A 17,830-nucleotide genomic window follows, 5' to 3' on the forward strand; every position below is an offset into this window, starting at 1 on the left:
GTACCTAATATGAGTTGTAACTTGTAGTAGAGATGATACCAGACAAATAGATAGCATATAATGCGGATAAATCGAATAAAACTTAGTGAAAAGTAACTCATTTATTTATATATTATGTAGTTTCAAGTACAAATTATTATTTGTAAAAATGAGACAAAAACAGTAGCTGTATGTAGCGGTGTTTTGAAGAATTGTGAGTTCTGCAATATTGAGACGTAGCGCGCACGAGCAACTTTGTATCCGCAACTATTTTGTCTCCGCAACTATTTTGTCTCTCCCACCTATGGGCTAGTATGAAAGTGCGCGCACGTAGCGACGTGACTACCCATACAAATTGATGGGAGAGACAAAATAGTTGCGGAGACAAAGTTGCTCGTGCGCGCTGGCTACTTTTTGGTTTTGGACAGGCGTATAAAATTATTACTTAGTTAATATAACTGAAAGGAAAGATGTATATAAAAATAAAACAAAAATATATTGTGTTTGAGTATTTTAATTGTATTTGCTTAATTACACTAATTAAATTAATTGTAGTAGAAAAAAAAGGAATATAATATACACAATCGTAATAAATATAATACAATCATTTTACAAATACATACAATGTATAGAAATATTTAAGCACCTCATTTGTTACAATATCTTTTTAACGTTGTAAGGCATATTTATATCCTAAAAAATTATAAATAAAGATCCTGAGTTGTACTGGTTTAGTTAGGATTATAAAAACATTATACATAGGTATATAAATTACATCGAACGTGTCATGTTAATTATTATCAGTTAAAAAATTTTAACCCGTTAATAGATTACAACCTAATAATCTAAAATTATAATCATCATCATCATCAATAATCTATAATATACTAGCTTACCGCCCGCGGCTTCGCCCGCTTTCTCTTAAACGATTTGAAATTTAAACTATCCTATCTCTCAAGTTGGATCGAACTGCACATACTGTGCGAATTTCATTATAATCGGTTATGTGGTTTAGGAGTCCATTGAAGACAAACATTGTGACACGAGATTTATATATATTAAAAGAAGATAAAGATTGTCACTACCAGAATATTTCATAAAATTGTTTTCATACAACCCCGAACTCCTTATTACTATAGGATTATTTAGTACAACTCCTCCTTATTACTCCTTATTACGTTCAACTCCTTATTACTATAGGATTATTTAGTATTTATCTCTATTTAATACAAAATTTTGAATATAATTTTAACACTTTAATGGCAGTCGATATAATTAGTATCCTAGTAGTATTACAGATCATTAAATAGTTCCTATATAGATACATGTGCTCAAACTTTTTTATTATCAACTAGCGGTCCGCCCCGGCTTCGCCCGTGGTACATGTTTACGTTTTCTCTATATAAGAACCATCCTCGAACTTCAAGGAATATTATAAAAAAAGAATTAACGTAATCGGTTCAGCCGTTCTCGAGTTATGCGCTTACCAACACATTTTGGGATTCATTTTTATATCATAGATTGTTTTACTGCACATTCAGAGCTTTTTCGTTCCGGTTATTTGTTTGATGTATATTGAAATTTTATAGTAGCCTAGTGCGAACTAATTTGGGACTCACTGTTCGAAAACGAACAAATCCAGAAATAAACAATTTAGATTTGCTATTGCGTTGTTATCATCACTTTTGTATACTTATCATTTCAAAAGAGTATGAAAAACATTGACCATAAAGCTCCATAGTACTTAGCAACTTAGGTTTATACATAAAACGTCTTATCAACTTTCAGAGTCCTATAATTGCCATAGGCTCCATCATCGAGGTCAGTATTTAAGGATTTACAAGACTGACTTCTCGATATATCGTAAGAACTAACACTTAGCATATTTCGCATCACGCTTCTGTGTCGACGATGTTTCTCTGGTTGCAGTTCAGTTTGGTAATACTTGCGCTCTTCTAGTTCTAGCCATTTTGAGTTGAGTAGCAGTTTCTTTGTCCATTCATCTGTAATTATGTTTTATAATTTGATAAAATAATTGTAAGGTTGTTAATTAATATACAGGGTGTCCCACTGTTGGTTTACTAAGCTCAAAGGAGGTTATAGTTTTGAATACGCTGAGTACGGAAAAAATACTTATAAAATTCCAGACGCATTTTTTTTCTTCAAATAGATGAATTCTTAAACCTCTATGTTATGTACGAGCAAGCAACCCACCCAACTTTGCCACCAGCACGTGAGCTATCGTTTAAGATTATGTTTTCATAGACAAAACCGGCCGCTCACATCGCCGGCCACATAATGTCGGCTGCGCGAAGCTAGAGAAGAAAACATTGATTTTCAGGAAAAAATTAGCAAACAATTTTTGACGTAATTTTGTTGTTTAAGTATTTTTTACGTGATCAGTGTATGCAAAACTGTCCTTTCGAGCTTAGTATACCAATAGTAGGACACCCTGTATAGTTTGGTAATTAGAATTGTTTGATCTGTATTTAGATCTCAATGAATAAGGGTAAGTAATACCTATGTTATCTGCTAGTAATAATTGAGGTGTTACTTCGTGTTTATTTACTTTTTAAACACAATAAAATAATATATATAGGCCAATATAATTCTATGGCCAACCAGTGCTATTCAACTTCAATAAAACTAAAGATATTACTATGTTTTTCTTCATTTAAGTTAGAAGAACAGAACTTCATTCCCAAAATTGGTATAGTCCAGTTTATAATTCGATTCATTCAACTCTTAAGTGTAACTAGTAATAAGGTTGAGATTAATATTTTATAATTCTTACCATTAAGATCTTTCATAACTCCCGCCTTGCCACCATACTCGTACGGTAGACCCTCAGGCGGGTAGTAATCAACTCCAGTTACATTGTTAACTTTATCACTGTTTGGATGCATGTGGATGAACTTGCGTCGCCATGGGTACAAACCGATATGGAGTAGTAGAAGCGATACCGTTTTGAGTTTCTGTGTGTTTATTATGTGTACTTCTGAAAACTTTAAGGGATAGGCTGCCTGAAAAATAAAATTGAGTCTAAATTAGAATTCTTAGAAGAAGGTAGAGATGAAACCAGTTTCAATTATTCTTGAATATTATGTTTTAATATTCAAATAAAACATGTTGCACAAAGAATTTAAAAAAAGATATTTTAAAACTTCTTTCATCATCATTACATTTTATTTTACTTCATTTCCAAATATTTTATAATGATATTGATTAAATATGAACGAAACGATAAATTTGTTCAATACCCTGCCTATAAAATGCCATAGTAATTGCATATTTATATCGGGACTATTGTGGCTCTACATGATTTGCCAATAAAATTTTGTTAGGCGCTATTAAAACTATATTTTTTTCACAGGCGCTAATTTTTTAACAAAATACATATTTACCCTCATGCACCAAATGAAATCCTTCCAATATGTCCCTTTGAAGTGATTCTTAATATGTGAAGGCTGCACATCGCATACATCTATGATTACTACTTCATCGCCGGGCGTCGGGTCTTCTTTCAATCTGTAAAATGAGAATATCAGAATTTTGTATCTGGTACTATTATTTTCTTTGGTAGTGCTAATGTAAGAAAATAATGGGTAACATAATATTATTATTCTTTCTACAATTCTCAAGTGTCCTATAAGAAGATATCGATCCTTAAACCAGCCATTTATTTGTATTGCTTTGTGTATATTTTTTGGTGTGTGTGCTATAAAGTTTAAGCCTTGTGGTATGTCTTCACTTATATTATGTAGCAGGATACCACAGGAGGCAATTAATAGAATGGTACGCGATAGTATATATTAGAGATATAGTTTAAGTAATTTCATCATGACATTCAAATTATTTGCTAATGCAATGCTCGGTGACAGTTAAGATCTTATATTATATACTGCATGTTTTTACCTTATATCTAATATCATGAGCCATCTAGCTAGCAGTGCTTTAGCAGACAGCGGCCTATTGAGCGCAGTTGGTGCTGGAAGTCTTACAAAGGTAAGCCGCTTGCCGCCCACACTGCGTTCTCGAAGGGGTACTATGTATCTAGAAAGTATAAAAAGTTCATTAACAAACATTTTAAGGGGATCAAAAAACCTGAGCAGTGATAACGTCATAAAAGTAGAGTCTCTACAACGATACATTTATTCAAAGATACCAATAATTCATGTGTAAAACTAATTAAGTAATTAATATTGTTTATGGTAATATGTACTTAAAAACGTATGTAAGACGCTCCTCAATTTTAATACTTTGGTACATAAAGTACTTTTTTTTTCTGGTCAATGCCCATGCCCATTACTCCGAACGAATGACCATAAATATAATTTTTCCCTCCTAATATTTATAATGTAAGGCCACATTACATACTGTTATTAGTCGCATTCATCAATAAACAATGAGATTAATCAAGAATCAATATACTAACACATCCTGACAGCTAGACAAAATGTCTTCATCATCGGGGTGCCTCTTATGCCATAAATCCGTAAGCCCTCCCGGTCCTCTCGCAGTATAATACTTCCTAGCTCTTTTACTAGCTTCTATTTCATCTCCCTCACACGTTTGTAAGATGAGATCCAGAACTGCTAGTTCGTCTGGAGACACTTCCCGTGTTAGGTTGTCTCGAGCCCATCGTTCGCCAAACGACGCTGCTGGGGACATCCTGATGTCCTGGTGAAATTGATAGATTTATTGTTATTTTTTTTATGGATTTGACATTTTTCTATTATTGGATCCATAAAGTAAACATCATCGTGATGTAATAGGTAATAATTAAAAAAGAGTGTGTGTAATTATGTACACGCGTTAGAAGTTATACTTCTTTGGCATATGGAAAAAAAATACTAGAATATACAACTTGAACATAGTTATCAATTTTCATACCACCTAGAACTAACTTCATGCTGTTAAATTTAGGTGTCGGTGCGCATCGTAAAAATTCACTCTCATCATTTTTCTCTATCGCGCCAAAAGAAGTATAACTTCAAAAAAATAAAATTAAACGAATTTATATGGTGTGTCCTGTGTCCTTAACCTGCCGTCAACTCTGAATTTTATGACAATATGGTAAATAATAGTTTATGCAAAATGATTTTCACAATAGAATGTTCGTACATTGATCGTGTAAATCCTAAAATGATATAAGCTAATCGGAAGAAGCACAGGGATTTAGAGATAATAAATTAAAGTATTATGACTGATAAGATGACTATATTATTAGATCACTTGCTTATAAAAAAATGCCTGGAAAATATTATTATTCAGATTAACTAGCTAACAATAGAATATTGAGTCTGTAAAAAAATCTATTTCTACTACAATTTGTAGGAGGAATTGTTTTTGTGAGTATGAATTATTTAATTTTTATAATATTATGTCAAATCAACTTCTAATAAAACGATACAATTATTTGTATAGACAAAAGAATGCATGAGGAAAATCGCAAAATGCCTGACACGATTTTGAAAATTGTAATAAATGTTTGAATGCGACATCTTATTCAATAATATCAGACTTTATTTGCTTGGTTTGAAAATCTATGATAATACATGATTATTGAAAAATTCACTTTCACATTTACTCCAACAAATCAGTAATCAGCAAAATTTTACTTTTACTATCCATACTAATATTATAAATGCGAAAGTAACTCTGTCTGTCTGTCTGTTACTCAATCACGCCTAAACTACTGAACCAATTTTCATGAAATTTGGTATGGAGATATTTTTATACCCGAGAAAGGACATAGGCTACTTTTTATCCCGGGAAAATGACGAAATTTCGGAAATTCCACGGGAATGGGAACTAGGCGGGTTTTTCTTTGTAAGCGCGGACGAAGTCGCGGGCGGAGACCTAGTTTACTATAAATGTAATTTGAATACAAATTAATCACATAGGTATGTACTAAGAATTGGGCGATAGATGTTATTAAAACGCGTGACTCTACATACCTAATATAATGATTCAGTACTAGATGTTTGAAAACTATTAACTAAGAAGTTCAGAACAAAAGATGTTCTTAGAATAGATATGTACGTATAAATGACTACGATTCATTGACATTTGAGTGAAACAACATTTCAGAGTATGTTTCGGGCAATGACCGGGTGAAAATGGTCTCATCATTTTTTTGTTACAACTATTGTAGAGTTAAAACTGTAATGTGTGGTGTGTATTAAAAATAGACAATAGAATAATAATATGTGCGAAAACAGTTAGGTATATAATAATTAATCTGTGCTACAGATTTTAAGATACTAAGGAGACCTCACTTCTTTATAAAATACTAGGCTATTTTTATTTCTTGAAACTGTGTTAGTAGAATATATTATTTTATGTATGTTTTGAAGTAAAACTTAGGCGGGTTGAGAGTAAAATTTTGAGTTCGTTTCATGGCAATACCGTCACGTCATAGCGTAAGGCAACGATTTTGGTACATATCTTTGAATATTGCCAAAGAAGTTTCACTTCTGACACGCTCGGCACACACGCTCTTTTTTTATAAGTACTTTGTTAACCAAAATTTCCACGGAACAAAGCTCATTGCCTTTTCCAAAACAAAGCAGCCAATAAATAAAAAGTTCGCACATTACGAAACACATTCGCATACTGTAAATATATCAAATACGAAATTACATTTCATTTCGCGGATCGCAAAAAGGTTTCAAAGGAATATTCCCCTCTGATAAGTTCAAGTGTAATAAAATATTCTTTTTTATGCTATATTTACATATCTCGTAATACGCGAATACTATTTGAGGCTCAAGATTCCTCTGCGTACAATGTACATATGCAATGTTTTCTTTTCTTTATCTATATCACTTTTCTTTCGAGATGTTCCAGAAAAAATAGGGATGTGAATAATTTTCGGTGGAAGACAATGGCAATAGCATGTCGTTAAGATTTTAAGCTTATGTATACTATGTGTTTTTGTAGATTTTTTCTGGATGAATATGAATAAATATTAATTGGGATATAATGCTCGGTTTATTAATTGATTTTGGGTTACCTATGAATTGTATATTATAGCAGTACTCCAAAATTAATAATGCGCATGCAAATCTTCGCTAATTGTCGTATTTCCAAAATGTATTTCATTTGACTAAACAAATTTTACTAAATTATGCATGAAGAAAATGCATTTAACAACTCTATATTATATACATATCGTCTTCGGACGTTCCGGGAATATGACAGTTACCGAACTGTGACAAAGATTTCTATGCGCATTATCACTTTTGGAGTACTGTAATTCACATTTAAAATGTGATTACGGCTATGCTATTGAGTGTTGTGAGTGCCTTAGACATTCTCTTGACGTCGTTAATAAGCGTTATTAAGCGATCATAAACAAAAAAACTACTAGCTATAGTGCGGTCGAGGATAAAAATGATCTGTTTGTACAGGATTTCGATCAAGATCTCATAGTTCAAAAGTTTTTGTATCTACATCATTTGAATACAGAGAATAATATTCCAAATATGTAACACTGACCTTAAGGTAATGTACAAAAAATACAATAGCATATTCAAGGTATGTTTTTTTTAGTCTTTGGACGTGTCATGGGCAAATAGTAAATACGCAGTGGTACTATAATGTAAATTATAGCATAATATAAGACCAATAAAAATCCGTCTATGATATCTTGTTATATCTACTGTAGTTTTTTAAATAGATGGTTCTATGACATATTTTTAGTGGTATGGGTATTTAGCAAAATGGTCGTAGCGCATTCACTGTTGATCCCACATAAGGGGGTTAATAAACTTTTTATTCATAATTATTAAAATAATTGTCTTTCATATAAATTCCTAAACTAACCTATATCTTACATTTACCGAATGTCTTAACCATATTATAATGTCAAGGATATGCCGTGATGCAAGTGATATTTGGCTATCATTGTGTATTATCACGAATATAATGAAACATATAGTAATAAATATAACGAGATTCGTGTCATATGGTTTTTTGCTTTTATTATATGGTTGTTTCACACGCGAATTTTATAGTGACTCACGACTGTAACATTAGTAATATTTTTTAGTTCCTCATTAGTATAAAAACTGTATTGATGTTTTAATAATCGCTGACGTTAGAATAAAAAATGGTATTTATGTTGTATATTAATGAAGATAAACATATTCAATGTATAGTTTTATACCTTGAATAAATGGATGGATTTAGGACAAATAAAATATCTTGGCGTATAAACGTTGGTAATAATTACGCTCTATGTAGTTTAAAAAGCTTCGTACTTGAATTAAAGTAAATAAATGGGATATTTAAGTACATGAATGACATTTAAACAAGAGGAAAATCCGTAAAAGTTTAATTAAAGTCTGCATAAAATATGATCTAATCATAGTTATGTATTTTCGTACAATTTAACAAGATTTTAGCAAATCCCCTTGATTGTAGAAAATATAGAATAATTATTATAAAACTATATATTTATTGGAATGCCTTGAATTTTTACACTACGGTAAGTAAGTATCATCCCAATAATTCAAACACAGGACCAAGTTAATTGATTTTTTTTTTGTTAGATTTATCTTTCCTTATTGATAAGTAACTCCTAAAAATTACAAAAACTACCCGAATTGGGGTGACTAGCTAGTTTTATATAACTTCAAATAATTCAAGATCACAGTATTTAATACGTAGGTACGTACGTAACAACAGCCCATAATTTTGGTCAAACAATGCGACTGTGCAGATTAGTTTACATCCTACCATGTTATTTGAGATATGGGTGATTATTAATTACACTATGTTGTGTGCGATAATTGGAACTGTCTTTGTTGTTAGAATTAGCTTCATTCTTCCTTTGAGTTTGGTTTCACTCGCGTCGTATCACTACTTACTAAGCTACTTACTATAAAACAAAGTAGTTTTCTCGCCTGTGTCCCTATTATTATGATGCGTTTTTTTCAGTAGATCGAGTGATTGAAGAGGAACGTTTTAGTATAGGTATAATTTATTAGGTTTTAGACAAAACGGGCGAAGCCGCGAAGTAGGTAGGTATATACCTACCTACTAGTATATAGATGAGTTCAGCCAATGTACACCGCATTGGGTATTATAGACTATCTATCTGTTGGTTTTTAAATTTACAATAAGAGAATAGAGGATTCATACTTCTTTTATAAAATATGTTGTCATGTAGGTACATAACAAGCTAAATTACATTTGCTAATTCTCAAACAAATTCAAGGAACTTCACATTTGTTTTTCAAACATTTCCTTCGTGTTGACACCTCATTGGACCTTGACAATCCGTTCACTTTCTAGAAAAACTTACTATTACAATTTAGTTAAGTAAAAGCAATGGATTAACTCAAAACTTCTTAACCGATTGTGTAAATTATTTCACAAGTATATTACTCTACATTATATTATGGATATTGCAATAATCTGAAATAAATCAAATAAATAAATTTTTTATGACTAACAAGACTTATATTAAATTTGATAATATTTTTTTTAGGATTCAAATGCTTTATAATTATAAATTTTGAAAGAATAGAAAAAGCTCAATCACGAGGCGGGATTTTAACAAAAAATATTGCGAAAGACGGGGGTTCGAATCCCGCCTTAAGTCCGAGTTTTTTCTATTATTTAAAAATTTATATAGGTACCTATATGACTTATATTTATTTTGAGATTAGCCGATATACATACAAAAATACGAGTACATAGGTTTACATATAAAACACGGGTATAATCTGGGTGAAAACCTAGTGTTAGAGACAAAGGTTACTAGGACTGCATAAATGCAAGTATACAAAAGATTAGCCTTCGTACTTTTACACAGCACCTCTCACATTCTTATCAAGTCACGAAGCTGTTCATCTAACGAATACGTCATGAGATCAACCCACGGTTTTATAAACAGCGATTTAAATCTCAAAGAATATGAAATTCTCGTGTCACAGCTTTTCAGTGAAATTTTTATAATATAGCGAATCTGTGTAAATATCTAAATTAAATGCTAATGTATATCGAAAAATAAGTATTACGTCACAGTTGACAGATATATACTACGTACATACAGTTAGGAAACTTAGCCCCTGCGATGAAATTATGACGTATAGCTATAGGGCTGTTACCTTTTTGATATTTAACCGACTTCTAAAATGGATGAGGTTATCAATTCGGCCTGTATATTTCTGTTTGCTTTTTTTCACAGTTGACTTTGTGGTAATTTTGAGATTAAAGCCCGTTAAAATTAAAAAATGGTGTAGCCTAAATATGAATTTACAAGAAGAAACAATCTCAATAAAATATATATACCTTGTAAAAGCAAATAGGTACGTTTTTTTCAGTGCTATATTTCGAAATCTTGTCTTTTTTGGACGCCGAAGGCTATTTTAATGTAGGTACCTACCTAAATTATTTATAATGCTTGATATTTGTATGATACATATAAGTATTCAATAATTATTTTAAACCAGAATTAACAATACTTGTATGTAGGTATACCTACTAAATTATTTTTAAAACGATAAATTAAATTAAATTAAATTAAAAAACACAAAATATGCAAAAATAAATTAAAATTATTATTATACGAACACTCGAACCTCCTTTTATATAACCTTTTTGTTTTAGGATGAAAAAGAAAATAGTTTGACAGGCTTAGTGCTTGACAAAGTGGTAAAGTCACGTATCGATAAAAATACAATAATTATTATAATATATTTTTTAGACTTTCGTGCTCTTCTAGATTGCGTAAAAAATAGATGCGGTCTTTAAACAGACTGGACTCCTAATAGGTACTATTTGTAGAAAATATGTCAACATAATTTAAAACTCATACTGCCATATCTATAGAAATTAAAAAATAGTCTCTTTTTAACTTGTAGTCAGATACGATACAGATATATGTATATTTATTGAAAGGGCTACAAACTGAAACAATCGATATTTATTTAATGTGAAATGACATCACTTTAAACTTTTTTCCATACTATATTAAAAATCTGTGGATGTGTCACCCGCTACTATCGATCCCCCTCAATACCCTCGAAAACACGCTTTATGGGGGGGGGAGCCATTTCGAACATTTTGTATGAAGTTTCCTTACTGTATGTATCTGTATATTGTGATTACGTGGATAGTTTTACAATAAAATTCTTTTTTTTTTTTGGAAAATATTATGATACTAACACAGTAATTGGTATGTAATTTCGTATTATAGTTATTAGATTTCTTTCAAATTTTCATCTATAAGTCCTTCAATTTGATTCTGTAAACGAAAGTTAACGCAATCAAAAAGTTCTTGACTAGAATGAATAAAACTTATGACTTCCATAAAATTACTTACCAATTAATTAATTTAGAGCCAAAATGACGGCATCATGCAATAATTAATATAGGAAGAAATAGTACCTAACATAACATTTGGAATTAATTGAATAAGGAACTGTGTTTTAATTGATGGAACGTGACTTCGATATTGTGTCGGAATTAAGTTTTTTTTTCTAAAAATTACGTAACGCATAGAGTCATAATTTTATCTATTTGTTTGTGAATTTATTTATTTTAAATAATTTCTGCTCGTCGTCATCTTCTTGTACCATAATTATGTTTTTATTTATTTATTTAGATGTTCTTCTAGTCAATATTTCTGACTAGCTTCCGCCCGCGACTCTGTCCGCGCGGAAAAATTAAGAAAAATTAAGATTTTTTTTTTCTACGTATTTTTCCGGGATAAAAAGTATCCTATTTTATGCCCAGGATAATAACGTATAATTATACCAAGTTTCATCGAAATCGAAACGTTAGTTTTTACGTGATGCCTTCACATACAGACAGACAGACAGACAGACAAACATTTTTTTAATCTCATATTTGGGTTTGGTATCGATCCAGTAACACCCCCTGCTATTTATTTTTTCAATATTTTCAATGTACAGAATTGACCCTTCTACAGATTTATTATATTATATGTATATAGATAAAAAAAAATACTTATATGAATCAACTCTACGTATATTTTACCTTGAAGAAAACTCATTAATTTCAATATAAATAGATACCTAATTAAAATTCATAGTTTATGATTATATATAGGACACTTGAAAAATGTTAAATGAAAATAGCTTTCCAGTTTCTACTCTCAGTAGTTTCGGCTGTTCGTTGTCCATCAGTCAGTCAGTCAGTAACGGAAAAGTTTTGTATATATCTACTAGCTTACCGCCCGCGGCTTCGCCCGCTTTAAACGATTTGAGATTTAAACTATCCTATCTCTCAAGTTGGATCAAACTGCACATGGTGTGCGAATTTTATTATAATCGGTTAAGTGGTTTAGGAGTCCATTGAGGACAAACATTGTGACACGAGATTTATATATATTAAAGATATACAAATCTTCCATCTATCTAGATAGGAGATAAGCAACTAAGAGATTTCGTAATTTCATCTCAATAAGCAATTTATATTCATGAATCATATTTCCTCATAATACTGGGATTTAGATAACGAAGAATTATAGCACAGGTTAATATGTTTGAAGATACATACAATTGAAATTTATTAAGGAAATCTCTATTAGAACCACGTTGTTTGCATTATAAGAGATACTGCAGATTTTTCCTGCGTCATTTATCTGTTTTTTGCGGTACTTACGTGTTACTGCAAAGACCAATGACCATAAAACGAAAGATAATCAAGAATTCTAACTACAGGCGAATTATGGTTTTAAAAAAGAAAAACTAAATAATTTTTTTTTGAACTCTACTTTATTAAAGAATTTTATGACGGGATGGAAACTATTTAATTTATATTTTATTTTTATCTCATCTGGATATCCATTGGGAATACTTCAGAAATTCCATTAATAAAATAAAATAATTAGATCAATAATTATTATTGTAAGCAGCTTCAAACCACAAATTTGATAATAGTTACCACGTCAATAATTTAACTATGTACACTCTATTACTAGTAAATTTGCCAGAAATTTTTCAAAAACTCAACAATCATGACAAAGAACCATGACCACGCTCACATTAAAAATTTTCCAGTCTCCATTACAGTGTAAATAGCAATACTTAATGGATTTATCGCAATGGTTCTTAAAGCGCAATTTACATATTTTTGCAATATCTTACTATCTTACTACATAATATAATGTTTCTCTCGGACAATTTAATTAATTAATATTATGTTGGCAAATCTAATAATTGTTAACTCTACATTTATTGCCTACATAGATATTTTTGCATATAGGTATTACATTCCTCGAATTAAGTTATAGTTGGCTTCGTTAGCGCAAGGCTTTGTAAAGTTTTAGACATGGATTTAAAACATTTTTCTACGATTTATTAACTTCATAGTAACTACATATTGCTAAGGACACAACTATTGGCTAAGGATTTAATTTTTCCGAATTTATTTGGCATCGTTAACGCAATGATTTATTAAGTTTTAGACAGGACATGAAACATATTAACTTTTATTTATTTTGTTTCAATAATATTCTCCTAACTTTATAAGTCTATCTTATTTATAATAAACTTATCATACTAATTACATCATCAAGGCTCTTGGATTCCGATCAGAATGGACACGTGACGCCACGAGCTTCATTTACGGTCTGATGTAGAATAACATATCTATAAATGTAGTCTGCTTTATAAAATCTACTACAAGTTTATACAAACACTTCGATTAAATAAAAAAATAGCTCTAGGATTTTAGTATAATGTACTCTATACTTACTAAACCTAGAATTCGAGAGCAATATAGGGGTGATAATTTTTCAGGTATTAAAATATAAATCGCTCTTATAAAGTAAATTAAATCCTGACATGTGCCTACAGAGGCTATTAGTATTATTAAAGCTTTTTATAAAATTGGTATTATAATAAAGCAAATTATTTCCAAAAGTAGAAATTATGTTAAAATCTTTCGGCTCTATCGGCTTTTTAAAATTTCTAGGCCTGATGGGTGTTTAGAAATTCGTATTTTAAATTGTATGTAATTGATATCGCTGATTTATGCATAACAATATAATATTTAAAGATACAACACTCGTAGACTAATAGGGCATAGTTAACAAAGTATTGTAAAATATCAATTACTGTAATGGAAACAATAATTACGTATTGCAATATAATTTGTACTACGACTGATTACAAACTGCAACACTACCCTGATTTATAAAATTACTGCGCTGGCCCTTAGTTCTAGAGTTATTTTAGAAATGTATGATTCATATGGAAATTTGGTTCCGTATATTAAATTATACATGTAACTTTCACTAGTCCTAAATCCCTGAAGGGAGACGATATTTACATAAGTAGTTTTTATCCTATTCCTACTTGCACAACAATAGCATCCTTACAAATATCACTACATACTATAAAACAAACTCGCTTTCTCTCTCCATATGTATGCTTTAATCTTAAAAAATACGCAACGGATTTTGATGCGGTTTTTTTAAAGATTCTAGAGATTTTAGTATATCAATTATGAGGTTTTAGACAAACACTTATAAACGAAAAATGTACTTAGTTTTGCATTTTATGTGTGTGTACTGTGTGTGTGTCTTTGTGCATGTGTGTGTATTATATGTGGAATGTATTGATTAAAATACACGCATCGAGTATATTTTATCCTAGTGTAAGAAAAATATAACACATTTTTGAGTGTAGGTAGTTTCAGCAGATCAGTTACCATTTTACCATATAGCAATAACCTGAGTTTGTGTCCAATTGCAGTAGGTAATTTACTCCCAGTAATTATACATATTTACCATTTATCTTATCTGTACTTCATTAGACGTGTATTTACAACTCAGTTCAAGTGGAACCACTAAGGAATCAATATTCACTACAGGTTTTGAGAAGGCCACCACGAGGTAACTTCCTACGTTCTCAGATAAATGCTTTATGCAATATTTAATTGTCTATGATTTTTAATTTTTCACGACTTTCATTGTTTATGGAATTAATATTATGTATTTAATTTTTACGTGTGTAATATTTGTATTTTCGCCTTTTATTTGGTTTTGTATAAACATGAAAACACGAAGACGGAAAAGAGATTTTTATTTGGGATTTGCATTAGTAGAGTAAGAAAATTTCAAGTCGTGAGACCACTAAATAAAGTGAGTAATTAGTTAACGTCTTCAAATCGCTCTATGCAACATCGTTTCCCATAAAATATCCATTCCAAATTCTAATGTACCTTATATATCAAATCCATTATCCCATTCAGATTTCACATACGTACCAAATTTCCTTTAATACAATTTCTCATTTTTATCTATTTGTGTATTGACCTATTTATCAAAAATAGTTTCGTGCATATTACATCGTATATAATACGATTGATACGGTCGTGCGCAGAGTTATCATTTACTAGCTGTTCCCCGCGGTTTCACCCGCATTACTCCGCTCCTGTTGGTCTTAGCGTGATGATAAATATAATAAGCCTATAGCCTTCCTCGATAAATGGGCTATCTAACACCGAAATAATTTTTCAAATCGGACGGCGGACCAGTAGTTCCCGTGATTAGCGCGTTCAAACAAACGAACAAACTCTTCAGCTTTATAATATTAATATAGATTAATAGCACAAATAGCGAATAATCAAAACACTCATCCTTAAAATAGCTTACACAATATCCCGACAGTAAAGCATCAGTATTAATGTCCCCCTGTATGATATCCAGACCCATAAACACAAGGTTGGGAGTTACCAGGCATCGTAACGGAGATAGTAAAATAAAAGATAAAACTTTGCCATTTTTGTTACATATTTTTACTACCACTTTGTTTGTATGTTGCTGTTAATTTTTGGTGTTTTTTATGGGTTTCGTTTTTGCGTTATAGAAGTTTAAGTGTGATGTAGGCTTTATAATAATAAAGAAAGAAAGAAAATATCTGATATTCTATTCTTACACAATTTTAAAGTCTATTAAAGCTGTTAAATATAGTCATTATTTTCTCATATACTTACTAGGCATAACATAAAATATTTTTTGGTGAAATTTGTCGTTATGTTATTCATATTGTTATTGTAATGTTATTCACGTTAGCATTGCATTTATAATTGTTTATATGTATTTTGAATTTCTTTGTAGTTTATTATCATTAGTATTATAAACACTAATAAATAATTAAAGATATCAATTTCAAAATTGTTTTTTTTTTAAGTAATTTGTTTATTAGTCTAGGTTTACGCCCGCAGCTTCGCCCGCGCATTCAAAGGATAAACAGCATAGTTCTCATTCCCATGGGATTTTCGGGATAAAACTCTAAGTGTGTGCCAAATTTCATGAAAATCGATTCTGCAGTTTTTGCGTGAAGGAGTAACAAACAATCAAACAAACTTACAAACTTTCGCATTTATAATATTGGTACATTGTGTTATTATTACTACCTAGTACCTACTTAGTAACTCAATGTATTGGTACGATATGTTTTAAGATTCTAATCTTAGTACAATCTTCAACGGAGCATTTCTACAATCGTGAAATTTCAAGTCTGAACGTATTTTCAGCAAATAAACAGTACATGAGTACGTTATACCACAGACTAGAAATAATTACCACAGACTAGAAATACTACGTATGTTATACGTCGGGGAAAATCTTCACCTAATTTGGGCAATTAGTGTTAAATCTAATTACGTGATACTAACGAAAACTTGCCATAATTGACGCACGTGTTTATTACATTTATTAGAACGATATGCTTGTTTTATGGATGCTGTAAATGGGAAGATAAACTACTTTGGTGTATTGTTTTGATTCAATGTTTTCTGGGTTGAATGTTGGATTTATAAGTGTATTATTGAATTATTTATAAATTAATTAAACGTATAAAGTAATTAAAATAATGTATCATTATCATCATCTAACTATATATTTTATTTTTCTATTTGGAGGCATAAAGGCTAAGGTCATTTTCTGCCACAAAATAAAAAAAGAATATTTCTAAATGACGAAAATAGTTTGTATGCGTTGCTAGCCGTTTGAATGTCCGAAATGAAACTGGGTTAAAGGATATCCTACGTTATAATAATTGCATGTACCGAATTACACCTAAATCATATTGGCGCTTGAGTGTAAAATGACAACAAACAAACATATAGTAACAAATATACTTATATATATAACATAACAAATTTCGCATTTATAAGATAGAATAAATATGCATCTACTACTAATATTTCCACTTAAAACATTTTTTGTGAATGTGAATAAAAAATTTTCATCAATTACCAGATACCATTTGGCATTTAATAAGCATTTCATAAATTTAAATAAATAAACGAATATTTTATTTACAGTTAGTTACTTTCCATTCAAAAATCCTATGAACTATTTTTTTAACACCCATCTTTTCATACACTACGAAAAAATAAAAACAAATCAATAAAAATATAAACATACCGCACCACCGCGACCGCTACGCCTGCGCACGTTCGCACACTGAATCACTCTGCCTTGCGCCCACCTTGACCCCGGGGAATGTACAATATTTTGACATTCTACGTCATTCTCTTGGGTGCATTTTTGCTACGTTGTGACGTCATCGAGGTAGTATGGCCTTATAGGAATGGGGATTTTGGTTCTTGAGGTATAGTCGTGTTTGTTGATACTCTACAGTTTTAGAAATAAGAATATATTGTACACATAGGTACCTATTTTATATCTTTTTTTATTTTTACTTATTAATTTTGATTATCTAAAAAGCCATGATACAAATTTACTGGGAAAGGTAACAATGTCATAAGTTATAACACTACACTTTAAATCGAAAGATAATAAATCATTTATATAATACTAGGTTTCCGCCCGCGGCTTCGCCCGCGCAGTCATAGA

The 17,830-nt window shown here is 30.7% G+C and overlaps 1 protein-coding gene across 1 annotated transcript; it reads right to left on the minus strand.

The window, feature by feature from the left end:
* Window positions 1-524: 524 nt before the first annotated feature.
* LOC123700501 lies at window positions 525-17,507 on the minus strand. Its single transcript, XM_045647734.1, has 6 exons — window positions 17,397-17,507; window positions 4,415-4,664; window positions 3,895-4,032; window positions 3,384-3,507; window positions 2,774-3,002; window positions 525-1,982 (listed from the first exon to the last, which is right to left on the minus strand). The coding sequence occupies exons 2-6, from the start codon at window positions 4,648-4,650 to the stop codon at window positions 1,738-1,740; spliced, it is 972 nt and encodes a 323-aa protein (XP_045503690.1). The 5' UTR covers window positions 4,651-4,664; window positions 17,397-17,507; the 3' UTR covers window positions 525-1,737.
* Between the last annotated feature and the right edge of the window lie 323 nt (window positions 17,508-17,830).

This window comes from Colias croceus, chromosome 19, assembly GCF_905220415.1.
Source record: "Colias croceus chromosome 19, ilColCroc2.1".
NCBI classification, from domain to species: Eukaryota; Metazoa; Arthropoda; class Insecta; order Lepidoptera; family Pieridae; genus Colias; species Colias croceus.